Below are 18,047 nucleotides of genomic sequence, written 5' to 3'. Positions count from 1 at the left end.
AAATAGAATTACCATATGATCCAGCAATCCCACTACTGGGCCTATACCCAGAGAAAACTGTAATTCAAAAGGACACATGCACCCCAATGTCCTTGCAGCACTATTTACAATAGCCAGGTCATGGAAGCAACCTAAATGCCCATCAACAGACGAATGGATAAAGAAGATGTGGTACATATATACGATGGAATATTACTCAGCCATAAAAGGGATGAAATTGGGTCATTTGTTGAGACATGGATGGATCTAGAGACTGTCATACAGAGTGAAGGAAGTCAGAAAGAGAAAAACAAATATCATATATTAACGCATATATGTGGAACCTAGAAAAATGGTACAGATGAACCGGTTTGCAGGGCAGAAATTGAGACACAGATGTAGAGAACAAACGTATGGACACCAAGGGGGGAAGCGGCAGGGGGTGTGGGTGGGGATGGGATGAATTGGGCGATTGGGATTGACATGTATATACTGATGTGTATAAAATTGATGACTAATAAGAACCTGCTGTATAAAAATATAAATTAAAAAATAAATTAAAAAAATAAAAATTACATTGCTTCAAAGCACCACACTGCTCATAAGCACTCATCTGAATCTTTTATTTATGTAAGTATGTTGAAGATTATCCCAAGAGGATAAAATATTCAGGTTTTTTTGTGTTTTTCTTTCACCTTGATCAATATTTACCTTGGAAATGTTGGATAACTTGGGGCCATCCACTTAATTATTTTTTTTCATGTTTCAGTAAATCCTGTTCTATAAATGTTTCTTTCCTTTTCTTTCTCCCATGTAAATAACCCTTCTATTGTCAAGTTATTTCCCAACAGATCTATATTCAGAATTTCATAGTAGGTAGGTTTTAAATAATATCCTGATTTTTAACTCTTTGATTATAAGGCCTAAAACCAATCACGGACTAGCAACATTTTCTTCCTCAAAAAAAGCATTGATCAATGTTCCAATCTAAAGTTCTAATTACCTATTTCAATCTTTGAAAAAGATGATATTTGATTCCAGAATATTCAGAATATGAGAGAAAATGATTAAAGCTATATCAGGGCCTATGTGTATGAATTATACCAAATTCTTCTAATATTTTGTCACCACAGATGTGTTTGGACATTTTCAAAAGAATTTAGGAGATTGAGGTGATAGCCAGGTATAAAAGAGTAAGATTCTGGAATACAAAAAACTGTTGGAGAAGCTTCTTTCTAAAGCATTCTTTGATGTTTTCCCAAAGTAAACTGCGTAAGTTTAGTAGGAAATATATATATACATACTAAAATTGTCATTAGGTTATTTTAACTTGGTTAATTGTAAATGGCATATTTTTGATGCACATGAGTATTTAAGAATACTGCCACTTGGTTGCCTTTGTTTAGAATAAAAAGAGCGACAGAAATAGAAATGTGTTTTGCTACAAGGATAGACCAGATATTTAAATAGTCACATGGGCTTTCTGCTGTACCGAGGAAGTCCACTTTGTGTGATGGACTCTAATTAGTGCAGCTACCTCATTGAGGCACCCAAAGCCAAGTACATGATTGAGAGCAAATACAGACACTGCTAATCATACACATTTAGAATTCGTTTTAGTGTCCTTTAAATGATACAATTATAACACTATACCTTTCATCCCCAAAACCTGTAGTGAGGAACTTTTGTCAAAAGGATTTCTAAATTGACTGTAAAAGTCAAGTCTGGCTTAACCAATTTTTCATCAATATATGTATAGTTTTAAAAATAATTTCCAATATGTATTCATTAGGGCAACTATAATCTCTTACAGGACTGAATTGTATGCTTGACTTTCTTACCTAAATTTTTAGTTCAAGTTCACCTTTCATTCTGGTAGAATTTATCTAACTGCTCAACCACCCCTCACAGTTGAAAGGAATTGTGTGCTGGAGCTAACTCCTTAAGAATTATAAGTTCAAATGAAAGAAGGCTTCCAATCAGCAAAGACAGAGCTTGGAGAACACAAACCAAGTAGAGAAGGCAGGATTCTTTCCCTTATGGATTTATACCAGTCTTCTTTGCATTAGCACTAGATATTCCTTGGTGAGTTGTTTGGTTGGTTGGTTTCTAAGCTGATCTACAGCTTAGAAATATATTAAGTACATTCAATATTGAATAGCTTGACAAATGACAGCCAGCATGGGTTTTCCCTTTTCTTGAGTCTTCTCCACAGTAAAAGCAAATGTGAACTGTGTTCTTAACAAAGGGAGGTAGGAAATGAGGGAGAAAAAAGCCCCTAAAAAATGGTGATCAAAAAATAGAGGCAAGATCCTCGTGTGGTCTCATTCATTTGCTATCTCTTCCTCCCAGTTCTCTGACCTATTTTGCTAGTAATGATTGGTTTTTTACACCTGGAGATCACAAAACCCTGGTGTGAGGTCCAGCCTGCGGAGTTATGTGTGAGTATCCGAGCTGCTCATTCATCAGGAGCTGAAGTTTTCCCTAGCTTAGTCAACTCTTGTCTCACCAATGAGGTGGCAGTTTTCAAGGGCCAGTAATAAGAGATGTATATTTTTACTATGCTTCACATAGATAAAGACAGAAGTCAGACACATACTATATTAAAATATCAGAAGAGTGCTGAGGTGCCAGTAACCAGAAAGTTCCTTTTTAACTTGGAAGCTAGTGTATGTTTCATACCAAAAAATTCCTCCAGTTCCTTGAAGTACCTTTAGTGAATTACCAGTGTATTAGCCTTGCTACCTCTTGGTAAGCATCCATCTGTCACAACAAATCCATACACTTCTTTACAGCCCTACAATCTGCATTTGGAAGAAGAGAGTCAGCTCTTCCAGAAGGATGGAAGAAACCATGAGGAGGTTTTAGTAATAACAGTAACCTGATATTTTGAAACTCTAAGGTCCTGATTTTCAGCCTTCCACCTAACAGTAAAATTAAAGCTAGCCCCCAGTAATAAACTGATATTTCTTTAATCATATTATATAGATTGTGAGTGATTCAAAATCAGAAACCAGGTCTTGTTAATAGTGTGTCCACACACTAACATCACTGTTTAACACATAGTAGGTCTTTAATAATTATTGTTGAATTGAACTGAGTTTGCTCACACTCAGCACCAAAAACGATTTTTCAACTTGGATAATTTAGTGTACCTTTGCATTCTGTGGTTGCACTTCATTTAGCCAGCAGAATTTTATTTAGGAGACAGAGAATAAATTATACTGAAACTTTCTTTCAAGTGGAATTGAATTTACTTCACAAAATCATCATTTTTTAATCTGAGCATTCTACAAAGGGTGACCCTAATGAGAAGGAAAAAACACCACAGCATCCTTGAATATAGATCAAAAACTCAAGTCATCCATTGAAACAGGACCCTGTAGAGATTGGTGCTGTGATTGGAGATTACTATAATATTATCTTTCTTAGAAAGTAGGAAATCTAATTACCTTCGTTTCTCACATTTGAGCCATACTACAAATGAGTTGTGTCCAGGTACAGAAAAAACAACAATATTTTATTTATAATCTTATTTTTAGCTTTTGATCTACAAATTCGGGTTCTAGATTTGTTTAAAAGATCATGGGTTTTATAGATGCTCATATGTAAATTAATCTATTGTTTGCTTACTTTTTGTTTTCCATTGTATGGTCCTCCTCATAAATACAGAACAGGTCGTTACATGAAAAATATAAGATCTTGCATTTTTTCCTTGTTCTCTCTTAAAAATCTATTTCTAATATTGCATTCCCCATTGGACTACTTCATAAGGGCATGAGAGGGGGAAAAGAAAAGACAGAGGAAAAAAAAGAAAGACAAAAGAGACTGGATCTCACCACTAGAATTCACCATAAAAATCTCAAAGTGTAACAGAATTCTTACAAAATTTCCTAGACCAGTTCTTTAGGGAATTGAGATCTCCTATGAAAAATATGGCGATTGGGAAAGGCAGGGACAAGATGTGGGAAAATAGTAAATAAGTGCAGCAAAAACAGGTTCTGAGGAATACACATAATTTTGTCTGCTTTAGATCACAATAGAATTTTTAATAAATAAATTTCTTTTCTTTTTTGTTTTTTTTTTGTAAAGACACTTTTTTGAAACAGTAGATTTAGCCCAGTCATTTGTGTCATTTTTAATAAACTGTCTTTTTTTTGTGATTGTTTGTTTTTCATAACTGTAAATGTTTTAGATTTGAGTCTCTTGGACATTGTCTTTAGAGTTCATTCGGATCAATAACGGTTCATGCACTGAACTGTGTATTGAATTTATTGTGTTAACTGTTGTTGTGTGGTTGAAGGGAGATTTGTAAGAGTTGTAGTGGTTTAGGTGCTCATGCTCAATAGCAGGCATGGGCAGGTGGCTTTCCATGGGTGTGTCTCCTGTAATCTCATCATCCACATTAATGATTTCAACAGTCCTCGTTGGGGCATGATGGTTTTGCCGATGGTGCTGCTTCCTCATCTTGTAGAAAATGACCAGCATCACTGCAGCCATGAGTGTGATGGCCACAAAACAGCCAATGATGATTTTGGTAGTCTTCATGACTTCATCGATTCCTGGGATCCCACTGTTTATATCAGTCACGGGGATGGTGAAAGTTTTTTCTGTTGACCTTGTGCTCTGTGGCGTGAGAGAGGTGGTCACGTTGGTGGTCTCCCAGTCGATCACCGGAGTGGGACCCACATTGTTATCTGTGGTCCTTGCCTCATCCTGAGAAGGTTCCATAGTCTCTACTGTGACGGTTGAAAAGTACGAGAAGGGAGTAGTGTTTGCTGCAGTAACATTCAGGGTGGCCGAAGCAGTGGTATTTCCAACAGAATTACTCACCATACATGTGTACATGCCTGTATCTTGCACAGTTACATTCGTGAAGTTTAACGTCCCATCGCTGAGCACGGCTATCCGCACTTTGTACGCCCCGTGTGTCATGACTGTTCCGTTTGGAGTAATCCAAGATACAGAAGTCAGGGACGTGGAGGCCCGACATTTCAGCTCAGCTGCCATGCCTTCAGTGACATTGAGGTCTGCTGGGGGCTCCACAATGACAGGAGCATAGCATGTGAAATAATTCTGGTCAAGCTCCCCAATGTACCTCCCTTTCAGATTGGGAGGCGTGTTACACCGGGCACAGCAAGCTGTGTTGGAGGGGGCCATGTCTTTTATCCACCAGCTGAGCCACAGTATGTCACAGTTACAGTTCCAGGGGTTGTGATGTAAGTGTATCCGTTCTAGATGATGCAAGGGTGTGAAGAGGTCATGAGGCAGTAATGTTAGATTGTTGTGTGCCAGGTTGATCTCCACCAGTGACTGAAGGTTATCAAAGGCATTCCGTTCAATCACTTGAATCTGGGACTGTATCATCCACAGTTTTTGAAGGTGCATCAACCCCTGGAAAGAGCCAGGCCTGATGGCAGACAGATGATTCCCAGAAAGATCCAGCTCATCTAGTTTTATGAGCGGCGTGAGGTTAGGGATTTCTCGGAGGTTGCACATGGCAAGGTTCAAATACCTCAAGTTGGACAGACCTTCAAAGGCACCTTCTGAGATATACGAAAGCCTTTTTAATTCCCCTAAGTCTAGTCGGCGCAAAGAAGGGATTCTGTTAAAAGCATAAGAAGGGATGCTTTCGATGGGGTTGTTTCGCAACCAGAGCTCCTTCAGTTTAGACAAATATACAAAAGCTCCATTTGGGATGGTCGTAAGACGATTGTCAAAGAGTTCCAGGGTGTTGAGGTTTGCCAGACCATTGAAGGCCCCAATTTCAATTGTTCTGATATGATTCCTACTCAACTGTAGGATTTCCAGGTGCCTCAAGTGTTTGAAGCTATTCACTTTAATGATCTGGATTTGGTTCTCATGGAGGTTCAGCAGCCGGGTGTTGGTGGAGATGCCATCTGGAACCTCACGTAGGTTTTTCCGAACGCAAATCACCTTGCTGAACTGGTTGCTGCAGGAGCAGACGGAAGGGCAGGTTTGAGCCCGCACCAGACCAGCCACCACAAGAAGTTGAAGAGCCAGCAGCACCACAAGCAGGGGGTCAAATAAGGCCCTGTTAAACCTAGGACCTATCATTATCTGCTGTGGATGTAAGGTCATCTTGTTCAACATTCATAATTTATCTGGTGTTGGTCCTTCTGGAGTTCTAATAATCTGCAATACAATGAGAGCAAAAAAGAGTATTAGATCTCCTCCAGATGTCTTTCTGGAGTCACTGTATGTAGTGTCATTTATTAAGCGATCTGGCTCATATTTATAGAGAAGTGTTTTTGTACTTTGAGTCAGCAGCCATCCACAGCCAATATTCCATCAGATGTGCAATCACAGAGCAATGGAAGAATGAGGTAGAGGGCCTTACTGTAGTGTTTACCAACCAAGTCTGAGCTGAATGCATGAGGACATATGAAATGTACCCCACAATTAGGCTCAATGTCCAGACCAGATTGGAAAAGTTCAGAAAATAAAATTGGGGTGGGGGCTATACCAATAAACTAAAAATTCCCTCGCAAAATTATTAATACCTGGCATTTTATTGAGGATTAGTCTATGTGCCAGGCACCACAGGCTATGGAGTTCACAAACAATCCTATCCAAGAATGGCTACATAACTTGCAGGGCTCAAGGCAAAATGAAAACATGGGATGTCTTGTTAAAAATTATTAAGAATTTCAAATCAGTTACAGTAGGGCATGAAGCCAAGCATGGGCCCTTCTGAGTATGGGGCCCTTTGTAATTACACAGGCTGCATGCCCTGATCCTTTCTTATCCTTACAGCATTCCTCTGAGGAAGGAACTGTTACAGACTCCATTTTCAAGATGAAGAAATTTAATAGTAGGGGAAGTGACATGCATGCAGTCACATGGTTAGTAAGTACAGAACCAGGGCTTAGACGGTCAGCTCATCAGTCCAGGAGAATATGATCTCAAGAACTCCATGAAAAAGTTTCTGCAAGAATGATGGCAAAAGCAAAATATTTTTCACAATTAATTTTGTTAAAATACCTTTCCTTTGGGGGTGACCTGAGCTGTAAACACTGGCAACTTATCATATAGTTCCTGTGAAAATACACTGAAATAATGACATGCACAAATATACATAAATTTCTAGAGATGTTCATATACAAAAACTCATGACAACAGAGCCAACTGCTACCCATGTAGATATACCACAAATTAAATCACACCCCATGAAACATAATGTTTACGCACAGAAAAAAATCTTAGTATAACTGTATTATATATGTATTATGTCCCTACTCTTACTGATTTTAAGTAGATTTCTGGGAAGGAAATAAAACAACTCACTTCCTGCAACTCTTCTGGCACAAAGAGGAATTCCAACGCTTGTGTTACTCAGTATAAACCCCACTCAACTGGCTTATCATGGATTGGGCACCTGTGTAATGACCTCTCCCAAATTTCTCATCTCAATAAACAGTGCCTCTTCTGTGAATCTCCTGGGAAGAAAAAAAAGTGTGGAGGCTCACCATATCCAATTCAAAAAGGCACTAAGACAATAATTTAGTATTTATTACGTGTCACCTTGGGCAGGTTACTTATCCTCTCCATGGCTCAATCTTACTTGCAAAATGGGAATGACATAATTACATAACCCTTAGTGTTACTGTCAGAATAAAATTAGTTAATGTTCATAAGGGCTTAGAATAATGCCTTCCATATGGAAAGAACTCAATAATATTAGATATTATTATTATTACTACTACTGTATTGTTGTTTCCCTTAGCCAGACATTTTGCTAAGTACTGAGCATACAAAGGTGAAGAATATAATCCTCATCCTTGAGGGAATTATAATTCAGAAGGTAAGACAGAGAGGCAAACAGATGAAACAAAATAATGTATGTTCATTGCTCTGAGGCCAAGCCACATTGGTAGGAGGGAGCTGAAGTCAGAGTAACTCAATCTGTGCTGGTAAATCAGGAGATTTTCAAAGAGGAGGGTCACCTGATTTAGATTTTGTAAAAGAAATTGATAAAGAAAAGAAAGAAGAGCAGAGGGACCAGGCTGAGCTAAGACAAGGAAACATGAAGGATGCTAGTACAACCAAAGCACCATAAAAATTCCTCTGTGGTGGGAGAACGGAAAGCCTGGGGAAGAGAATGGGAAAGAAGCTGGGATAAGATCGGGGCCAGACTGAAGAGTTGGTTACGCCAAACTTAAGAGTCCCCGTTTTATCCTACAGGCGACATATTCTGTTTATACAAAGAAATGCTATCATGAGCTTTGTTTTTAAGAATGATAATGTTAGATTAACAGGGAGACAGAAAAGTTTTGGAAGAAACCAGCAGCAAGGAGAAAAATTAGGAAGATCCTCCAGCTGCTCCAAGTGAGCCTTAGAGAAAAGTCAATTCCAGAGACAAGTGGACTTTTTTGGTCATCTCTTGCATGCCTACCATTCAAGGTCTTGAGGAGAGAAGGGCCGTCTGTCTCCTCTTTAGGAGTATAACCCTTCTACCAGTGGTGAGATTCTCAATGTTAATTAACATTTGTAAATAACTCCATCTTCATAGAGTACACAAGACAGAGAAGAGGCTCTTTTCCTATAAAAAGAGATTCTTCACTCAGTAAATGTATCTGCCATTAGCAGCCCTTCAATATACACCCACATTCACAGAACGGCAGAAAAGGACCTGAATCTCAAGAAGGTGAGGTTTAAAGTCATAGATGCTTTCTGGCTTCAGAGGCTTGTTTTGGTCTCCTTCCCTATGGCAGCAAAGAAATTTGACCACTGGGTGCTGAGTTGTTACTCTTTCTTCCAGCCTTCTGTGGCAAACTGACTTGCTGCCTTTCTCCGGGCTCCTGCAGCTCTAGGTTGACTTTTCACACCATTCAGTACTACGATCATTTGTCCCTGGGTCTGTTTCCTGCACTACCTTTTGAGCTCCGTGAGGACAGTGGCCATGTCTCATGGTCTCTTCTTAGCCTCCTGACAGCACAGTACCTGGTATAGTGATGTGTACCAATGTATTTAATCATGCCTTTTATTTTCTGTATTTTCTGATGTTTTGATACGGGGCTGTGCTTATCCTGGAGAGACTGCCCCTCCAAGGGCTAACTAATTCCTAGAGATAGTAAAGGACGGGCTCACAGGCATGCCTTTCATATTCAAGGCAACCATTATGAAGCCAGTACCCCAATCATTTCCTTTATCAGTTTTTACAGGGCTCTTTACACTTGAGCCACTATCCCTCTGCCCTCATCATCCCAGGGCTAGATACCAGGCAACTGGGATAGCTCCTGTGTTCCAGAACCCACTGAAATTATTCATACCACAACAATGTGGCTGGCAGGCTTCTCACCCTGAGTTAGATTGGGAGTTTTCCTTCATTGTAAGTTTAAACACAACCTTAAAAACCCTTGTAGATTTCTATTTTAAGTAGAATCTTATTTAAATTGCCAGTGATCATGACCACAGAAAATCTGTCATTCATGTGATTCAGTATTTTCATTGCATATGTTCCCCTTTCCCCAAAACACACTTCTGAAGGTAAGAGGGAATTTTTAAAAAGAAAGAAAGAAAGAAAAAAGAACAGCACATAAAATCTCTACTATATTAATTGATAGATGCTTTTAGGATTGGGGTCATAGGGCCCTACTCCTCCATCCCTCCTCCCACCTCCCACCCCATGACTCTCTCTAGAATCCTAGGGTCTCTGGCAACAGAGGTCAAAATAACTGGTTGACTGGAAATCGCACAAAAGTGAAAAAGATACGTCCTTATTCTGCCATTTGCTACCTTTATCCCTTTAAAATATGAAATAACAAAGGCAGCCATGTCCGGTGGTCAGAGAAAAGGCTCATGAAGACTTTGAATTTATATGCCTGCTTTAACCCCCATGACCCTACAATTGGGAAAGTTACTTCACCTGTCTATAGCTTACTTTCCGCATTTGTAAAAGGGAAACAACAGAGTTACTTACTCAAAAGGCTTTTGTTAGCACTGTCACATAATACAGATAAAGTTACTGGCTCATAATAAGTAATAAATATTTACTACATTTTAAAATAAAAAGTGATGGGAGCTTCTTCCTCTTATATAAGATAGGAATAACACTAATACTTATTATTCAAAGTTGTGGTAAGGATGAACTGGAATGACCAGAAACATACTATCAGTAAATTATCAGAAACATACTATCAGTAAAACATACCGAAATATGATACATTGCTCTTAATCGTAGAGTATGTGTGTCTCCCCATTTTCAATCCCCGGGTTGTTTTATTTTCTATTTCTTGCTTACTTCAAGGTCTTTTTGCTACTGCAATTAATGAGATTGCCTGTAAATCAGTCATAAGGAACAATTTATGAATTATAGTTGGTTCAAAGCTAATTTATAAACTGCCGCAAATAAAGCTTGGTACATGCGCTGAAATCGAGTAAACTACTATCAACAAAAGGTTTTCTATTTTAAAATCTGAATTATGTTACTTTCCATCGAAAGCCAGGTTTCAATATCTCTTTCAGAAGATGTTTTTATCACATCAAAAGGAAATCAATTTAAAAGTACACACTTCCATTACGATGTCATCTCATAGCATTTATTTACAAATGGATCTGTGTGGGTTTTGAATTAAACTATAATACTTTTAGCCTTGTCCCAGAGGATATCCTGACTTTTTGTCAACAGACCTTTCTTCTTTCCTTACCTATGCTTCAGGACACAGAAGGAACTGAAGGAGGGAGAGTAGCACAGTATCATTGCTAAGTCAGCATAGACTGTTGTCCAGACAATGGAACTAGTTTGCAAGCGAGGTGGGAGAAAGATACATTTAGTTAACCACAATCAGCCATCCCATCTCAACAGACCACATATTCACAATCACATGTATCTGCAACAAACCTCTCTAAACATTGAGAAGCAAAACCCCACATTTAGAAAGGAGACTGAGACCTCCACACCATACCTCACCATCAACATCAAATTGACTTAGCTCTGCCATGGTCTCTATCAGCATCTCTATCCTCTTCTGAAATTCTCCTGCCAAAACAGTTTCATTGTCCTTAGAGAAACTTGCCCAAAGATCTATCAACTCTTTCAGGGAAAGCATTAACAGAAGTCTGTGCTCTAGGATTTTTTGAATCTTCTGCTTCACCTCGGTGTTTTCTCCACTCCTGGATTGTTGTATCATAATTCTTACCTGATCCTCATCAAGTTCCCACATTGAACAATTCTCCTAAAAATCAAACTTCCAGTTCTCAATAAATTCTGGCTTAATCTTCACCACTCCACCCATAGACTCTCCTGGACCTCTGTGGGGTGGTGCTTCCCCTTAGTAAGCAAAAAACTCAGCTCTGTCTTACCAACAGTTTGTGTTGGTGACATTTTCAGAATCAACTTTTTAAACAGAACTAAAGATGAGTTATTCACCTAAAATATGCTTGAACTCTAATCTTTCTGTCTGTCTCTCTCTGAATTTGTTGCCAACCCAACATCCTACTCGCATACTCTTTCCCTAGAAAATTTTGTTCAGGAAGATTGACTTTCATTCCAAAAAAAAAAAAAAACAATCATAAAACTATATTATCTGCTTTGGGAGAGGCTGGCCCAACCTTGATTAGTTCATAGAATTTGGTTTAAGCTAGTACTAGGCAAACGTTTTCTGTAAAGGGCCAGATAGTAAATAGTTGATGCTTTATAGGTCGTATGGTCTCCAGTAGCAACTACTCTACTCTGCCATTGTAGCTTGAAAGTAGTTCTAGACAAAGGTAAATGATTGTGCATGGCTATGTTCCAGTTAAACTATTTATGGGCGCTGAAATTTGAACTGTATATAATTTTCATATGTCTCAAAATTTTCTTAAAAATTTTTTCAACTATTTAAAAATTCCAAAACATTCTCAGCTCACAGGGCATTCAAAAACAGATGGTGGACTAACCTTTGGACTATAGTTTGCTGAGTTCTTGTCTAAATAAACATTGGTTGTAGCATTCCTATTGCCAGAGACTGATCAAGTCTGGGCATGTGACACAATTTGGCCAATGAGATGTGAGGAGAGGTCAGCTGAGGGGGTTCTGGGATTTTTTTTTTCTTCTCCCACTAATATGAAGAAAGACAAGGGGAAGGAGTAGTTCTTTGTTCTGTTTCTGGGTATTGTTGTGGGTATAAGATACGGAGAGTTGCTGCAGCCATCTTGTGGCCAAGACAGGAGGCAGCCTGAGGACAAAGCTGATGTGCTAAGGAAGGAAAACATGGAAAGAGGGGAAGAATTTGCATTTCTGATATTGTGACAAGCAGCTAAATAAATGAATCCTGTAACAGTTTTTCCTCTGTGTTTTATTATTATGTGCAATAATCAATTCCTTACAGTATAAACAGTTCATTATTTTTCTGGTTACTTACAGCCAGACCTACCCGATGCTTTCATAGTCATTCTCCTCTCTATCTCTATTTCTCGCTCTCTCCCACTTCCCCAAACCAAGAGCAAAGAAAAGGCAAATAATACAGAAAAATTCTGATTTCTTATACCATTATATACCTGAGACCTACCAAAGAGAACAAGGTAAGATGAGGCAAAATGATTTGCTTATAAGAAAGGAGGCGAGGCTCATCCCCACCTTGCTAAGAAGGCTTTCTATTGTAATCATTTCTCTGGATAGCTCTTTACATTTTAAAGAGTGCTCGAATACACAGGAAAAGGAAAAGCAACAAACTAAATAACATCATTATCAAAGATAGCTCACCCCCCAAATCAAATTTATTTTACAACTATTTCCTAATATAGTTCATTATTTTTTCCCATTCGAAACCCAGTTTTGCAAATCTGTTGAGCTTTCCTCCCTCATGCAGGAATATATGGCTCTGCACATGTACAGAGAAAGAAAATTTTTGTAAATACGCCCAGGGCTGACCCTCAAGGCAAATGTAATGGAAGTGATACAAGGCTTAAATGGCTGTAACCTGGGTACTGAACCTGTCAAGTCAACAGGAGGCTCTTTGGCTATATACACTGACCTTGCAATGTTTCTAGAAAAAGTTGGGATTTTTAAAAATTGATTTTTAAGGAAAGAAAAACCACCTGGATCTGCATTTTCACTTTTCTAGAAGACTTACCTAACTTATAGTAAAGGAATACATGTGTTTAGTGTTTAGAAGTGACAAGATTACAATATCATTAGATAAGAAAAAGCAGTGAGTGGAGAGAAATATGTATTAATGGAAGAAAAAACCATAACAACCCATGTGGCTAACATGTTGCTACGTTCTGGAGAGTGTAAGAAGGGATAGAAAAGAGCTAAGGTGACCATGGCTTCTAGAACTTTACAAACTTATTGGAGCTGTAATACAAATGCATAGATACCTATCAAGAATAAAAAGTGTACATATGTGTATCTAGGTACTAATGTAAATCAGTGTATTCGATATTTAAATGCCATAAAACATTTAAATGTCATAGATAATCAGAAAAATTTTAAGAAGAGGGTTTGGGATTTTATGTAGGTCCTTAAAGGGATATAACCTTGCATTGAGGCAGGTGATGGAGGAAGGCATAGATGACTTGTAAAAGAAGAGGAGTAGGAGAGTGAAATAAAAGAAAAATGACTTAATGGAAGCAGAAGACTTACACAGCAGAATTTAGATAGGTAAGTTGGCCCAACTGAGGGGCAGTGAATGCCTGGTAGGAGAGTTTGGATTTGCTTCAATAAAGAAACTTAGGAAGACACTCCAGGCTCTTAAGCAGGAAGGGCATTGGTGAGAGCATTATTTTAGGAAGGCTCCATCCTTGTGCATAAAAGAAATTGGAAAGAGGAGTGGCTGATGGAAAAGGCAGATGACTTCAGTAATTGACACCCCTAGCATTACTTTAGAACAGAATGGAACTGATCTTCAGTCTGATTATCTGACTACTCAGACATGTATAGCTTCAAATTAGTCATCCCTAGTTGAAATCCTGTAGAGCATGAAATGCCAGTGAAGGCAAAATTAGCTTCTGTATGTAGTCTCATTAAAAAATACTGGTTTACACAGAGGGAGCAGGGTATCACTTTTGAAACTGATGCACAAGTAAGGAAAGATGCATTTTTGATCTCTAATGCTGCTCATGTCCACATTGTAAATTATACAAAAAGGACTATGAAACACACATTCAGTTTTGGTTTCTTGAGGACATACTGTACTTTCCAACTTGAAACAATGTTGAAGCATAGAAAGACACCCAATCTATATCAGCAAAACCTAGTGGAACAAAAACCAGATTTAGAGTAAAATGAGGTGAGTTAGAAGGTTGGCCAAGTATTCTTTGGCATAACCATTCTTTGGTAAATTAGCTTTCTTTGAACTGCACCTTCCTAAGTGGGAGCGATGATAACATTAATAGACATTGAGAGAATTATATGAATTAAATGGTGTACCATATACTGAAAGAAAATCCCCAAACCTGCCCTGCACCTTCGTAAATGCCATTACCACACATCCAATTGCTCAAGGCAAAAATGTAAGGATCTTCCTTGACTTTTCTTTTTATTTACATTCAGCACAACCCTATTCATTAAAATACTGACTTTACTATTAAAATATAAATGGATCTATCTACTTTTCCTCATTGTCCCTTTCTAGCCAAATCATCTTCATTTCTAACTTGGACCACTGAAATACCCTCTTACCAGTTTCTTTACTTTTGCAATTGCTTCACCACAATTAATTCTTAATACGGCATCTAGAATGAAGTTTACAAATATAAATATGTTCATGTCATTCTTCAGCTGAAAATGCTCCTATTGACTTCATACCCTTTTAGAGCAAAATGTAAACTGTTTTGGCCTCCAACATATGATTATCTGATAGTTGCCTAACCCTTCTTATCTTTCAACTTCTCTTCATTTTGCCTTCTGTCTTCAACCATATTGAATTTTCTTTGTTCCTCAAATGCTCCAAGCCTTTTCCTTCCTCAGGACCTTTGCACTAAGGTTCCCTCTGCCTGCAACACCTGTCCTTTGGTTTTTGCATGGTTGATATTCCTTTCATTCAAGACTCCCTTTAAATTCTACTTTCTCAGAAAATTCTTTCTTGATCACCCAGCCTAAAGCAGACCCTCCATCACCATCAATCAGATTACCATTTTAACTGTCATCAGAGTACTTCTAATTTAATATTTTCCTCATATATTTCAATGTTTATTTTCTTACTGCCTGTCTCACCTGAGTGGAATGTTAAGTTCCTTGGAGGAGCGTCTTATCTACTCTAGTGATATTCTTCCAGAAAAATACTCATCAAACATTTGTTAAATGCATGAATGAATGCATGAGTGTTCAAGCAGATGGAAGCAGTTTGTAGATAATTAAGGCTATATGCTCACTGAGGACCTAAATAATATCATATTTACTAATTGATCCTTAGCATCTAGTAGAGTCCAACTCACATAATAGAAATTTCATTAATTTCTGGAATGATTCTTGTCCAGTTTTTAGTTATTTTCATAGAAGTCTTCCTACAGAGAAAAGGTGGAGAGAACAAAGCAATATAAAGTTCATTTCATTGTCTTCTTGCTCTCTTTGTTTATTTTTACTTTTTAAATTTTCTTTATTTTTTGGGAAGGAAAATCCTTCCTTATTTCTTTCTCTTTATCTATTCTTGTCAATAGCAGCCCTGTTTTAAGTTTGGCCAGATAATGCCCTCTGCTGTATGTGCCTAAAATAACATGATTGCCTTGAAAATTACAAGTAGATGATGCATTAAGTTGTTTCCATGATTTGCTTCACATGAACTAAGGAGGCTTGACTGCAGAACTAAGGAGGCTTGACTGCAGAACTAAGGAGGCTTGACTCAGCTTTTGGGTCCCTCCATTAGGTCAGACCACTTAGAGCAGAGAACAAGAATTCTTATAGACCGAAAGTCAAATCATCCTCAAATTTTCTTTAAAATGGAAGAGTCTCTTGATCATCACATTTCTGCTTCTAGAACACATTTGAACCATTAATTAGAAAATCCTTGGGTGAAAAATGTCTAATTCTTCCATCACAATCGAAAAGAACAGCATGGATTAGGCAAGGTATTGGGGTAGGCGTTGGCAGCTCCAACTTTGTCTTAGCTACAGAAAGTCAAATCTACTTCGTGTTAGGAAAGCAGACTTAGAAATATAGCTAAAGACTTGGCAAGGCTAAAAATAAAATTAATTTGTTTTTTCCCTGCTTGTTTAGCCTCACATGATGCAGGAGAGATAAGCATACCTAGTACATAGTTTTGGCTGTTTATGAATTCTTTTGATCATGTTCACTTGCTGTGCTTGATTATTTATGAAGAAATGAAATATAGTTGACTACTTGTTTCTGGAACTAAAGGGTGGGATTCGAGGTGCTCAGGGCTATATTTGCATTTTTATGATAGTTGCTTGCTGTGTTGGTTTAGTGAAATGCATACCCAAGGAAAAAAGCTTAAAACCTCAAGTGACATATACTATTTGATATTTCACTCTTCAGGAAATGAAATCAGACAGTACCAATGATCGGAAATGTGCCTGTTTGTAACAATACCTGCATTCTCGTTTGCACTAATATTTTTAAGGTTGGAGCCCTCCCAATGCATTAAGACTTCACTTCTCTCCCTTTCCTTTTTGTTCTTTCTTTTTTCTTGGATTCAAGGTCCACCAAATGATTAACGTATGCATTTCCTTATCTCCAAAATTGGTGTTTTCTTTTTATACTATTCCTGAGGGAGATTTGCAAAGTAACACTTTACACACTTTGTGTAACAACACACAGGGACCTAGACAATAACTGTCCAAGAAAACATAACCCAACAATGGTTTCCCAGTGCTTACAGAATAAAGCCTAAATCTCTTGCATCCTCTACCCACTAGATGCCAGTAACACCCCCAATTGTGACAATCTACAGTGTCTCCAGATATTGCCAATGTCCCCTGGGAGGCAAATTTGCCCTCTTGAAAACTACTGTCTTAGTGCGATACATAAGACACTCCCCGAGGCTGAGCCATACTGCTTTCCCAGTCTTATCTCCCACTGTTCTCCATAGTACAGTCTCGGCTGCAGTCTGTTTCTGATTCTAAAAATATACTCCCTACTTTTCCTCTTCAAAGGCTTACTCCTGTTTTTCCCATGCCCTGGGATGTCCTACCCTGATTTTTCTTTCAAAATTGTACCCAAATTCAGAGACAATTTTACAATGACCATTTCTACTAGATTTTCTTTGGTTTTACTGGCCAGTATTAATTCATCCTTCCCCTAAGGATTTGTAATGTCAAGATTACAGCATTTATCAAATCTGTGTTTGAATGCAAATGTTTGGGAATGCATTCAATCTAGTTAATCATAAGCTTCTTAAAGACAGGAACTGGATGATGTCTAGGCACTCAGTAAATATTTGCTGAGTTGCAGTACTGAAAAGTAGTTCACATTTCAATTCATAGTCAGGAGTCAGGTTGATTAGCTAAGTTTACCAAGGTCTAGTGATAAGACCCATACGTAAACCAAAAAAATAAAAATAGTACACAATTTAGTATATATGGTAAAGAGGGGTCTCAACAATAACTTCTTGCCCTCTCAACCCCCCAAAAAAACTTATAAATAAATTAACATTGAGATGAAGTAGATTATCAAAAATCAGCATGAAAATGGGTGATTAAAAACAATAGATTAGGGTAAAAATCTATCCTTACCAGCAATAAACTGTATCCTAAATATGATATTACAGTACCTGGCACATGGTATATACTAAATATCTGTGTATTAAATGAGAGGGAGGGAGGGAGAGAGAAAGAGAGAGAAAGAAGGAAGGAGAGAGGAAAGAAGAAGGAAGGAAGGAAGGAAGGAAGAATAAGTGTGCTCAAGAAAAGGTTGGTTGGTATAGATTACCAACTACTTACATAACTAAGTGAACACTAATGGAATGTAGAGACTTTTTAAAAATCAAAGATTCAAATATGTAGAGTACTTGTCTGTAAAACTGCCTATAGGTTGGATAATTTGGTTTATATACTCTATTACTGTGAGGATACACGAGTTAATACATAAAGAAGGATTTAGAACAGTGCCTGGTACACAGTCAATACTGTATGAATGCTTGTTGCTGTTTTTCTTGTTATTTGTCTAG

The 18,047-nt window shown here is 37.9% G+C and overlaps 1 protein-coding gene across 24 annotated transcripts in view; it reads right to left on the bottom strand.

The window, feature by feature from the left end:
- Positions 1–583: 583 nt before the first annotated feature.
- The window catches only part of LRRC4C (leucine rich repeat containing 4C), a 1,216,832-nt gene continuing 1,199,368 nt past the window's right edge, over positions 584–18,047 (bottom strand). For 20 of the 24 annotated variants that reach the window (XM_060303337.1, XM_060303327.1, XM_060303330.1 and 17 more), the window contains one exon: positions 584–6,135. In XM_060303337.1, the coding sequence (XP_060159320.1) occupies positions 4,171–6,093 (1,923 nt within the window). In that variant the 5' untranslated portion in view covers positions 6,094–6,135 and the 3' untranslated portion in view covers positions 584–4,170. Of the gene's footprint in view, positions 6,136–7,287; positions 7,440–10,153; positions 10,177–18,047 lie in introns of those variants that run through there. The other 4 variants (XM_060303325.2, XM_060303345.1, XM_060303346.1 and 1 more) reach the window with 3 other exon arrangements.

The sequence above is a fragment of the Globicephala melas genome, chromosome 8 (genome assembly GCF_963455315.2).
Source record: "Globicephala melas chromosome 8, mGloMel1.2, whole genome shotgun sequence".
Taxonomy (NCBI): Eukaryota; Metazoa; Chordata; class Mammalia; order Artiodactyla; family Delphinidae; genus Globicephala; species Globicephala melas.
This window is presented reverse-complemented; position numbering and strand designations above follow the sequence as displayed.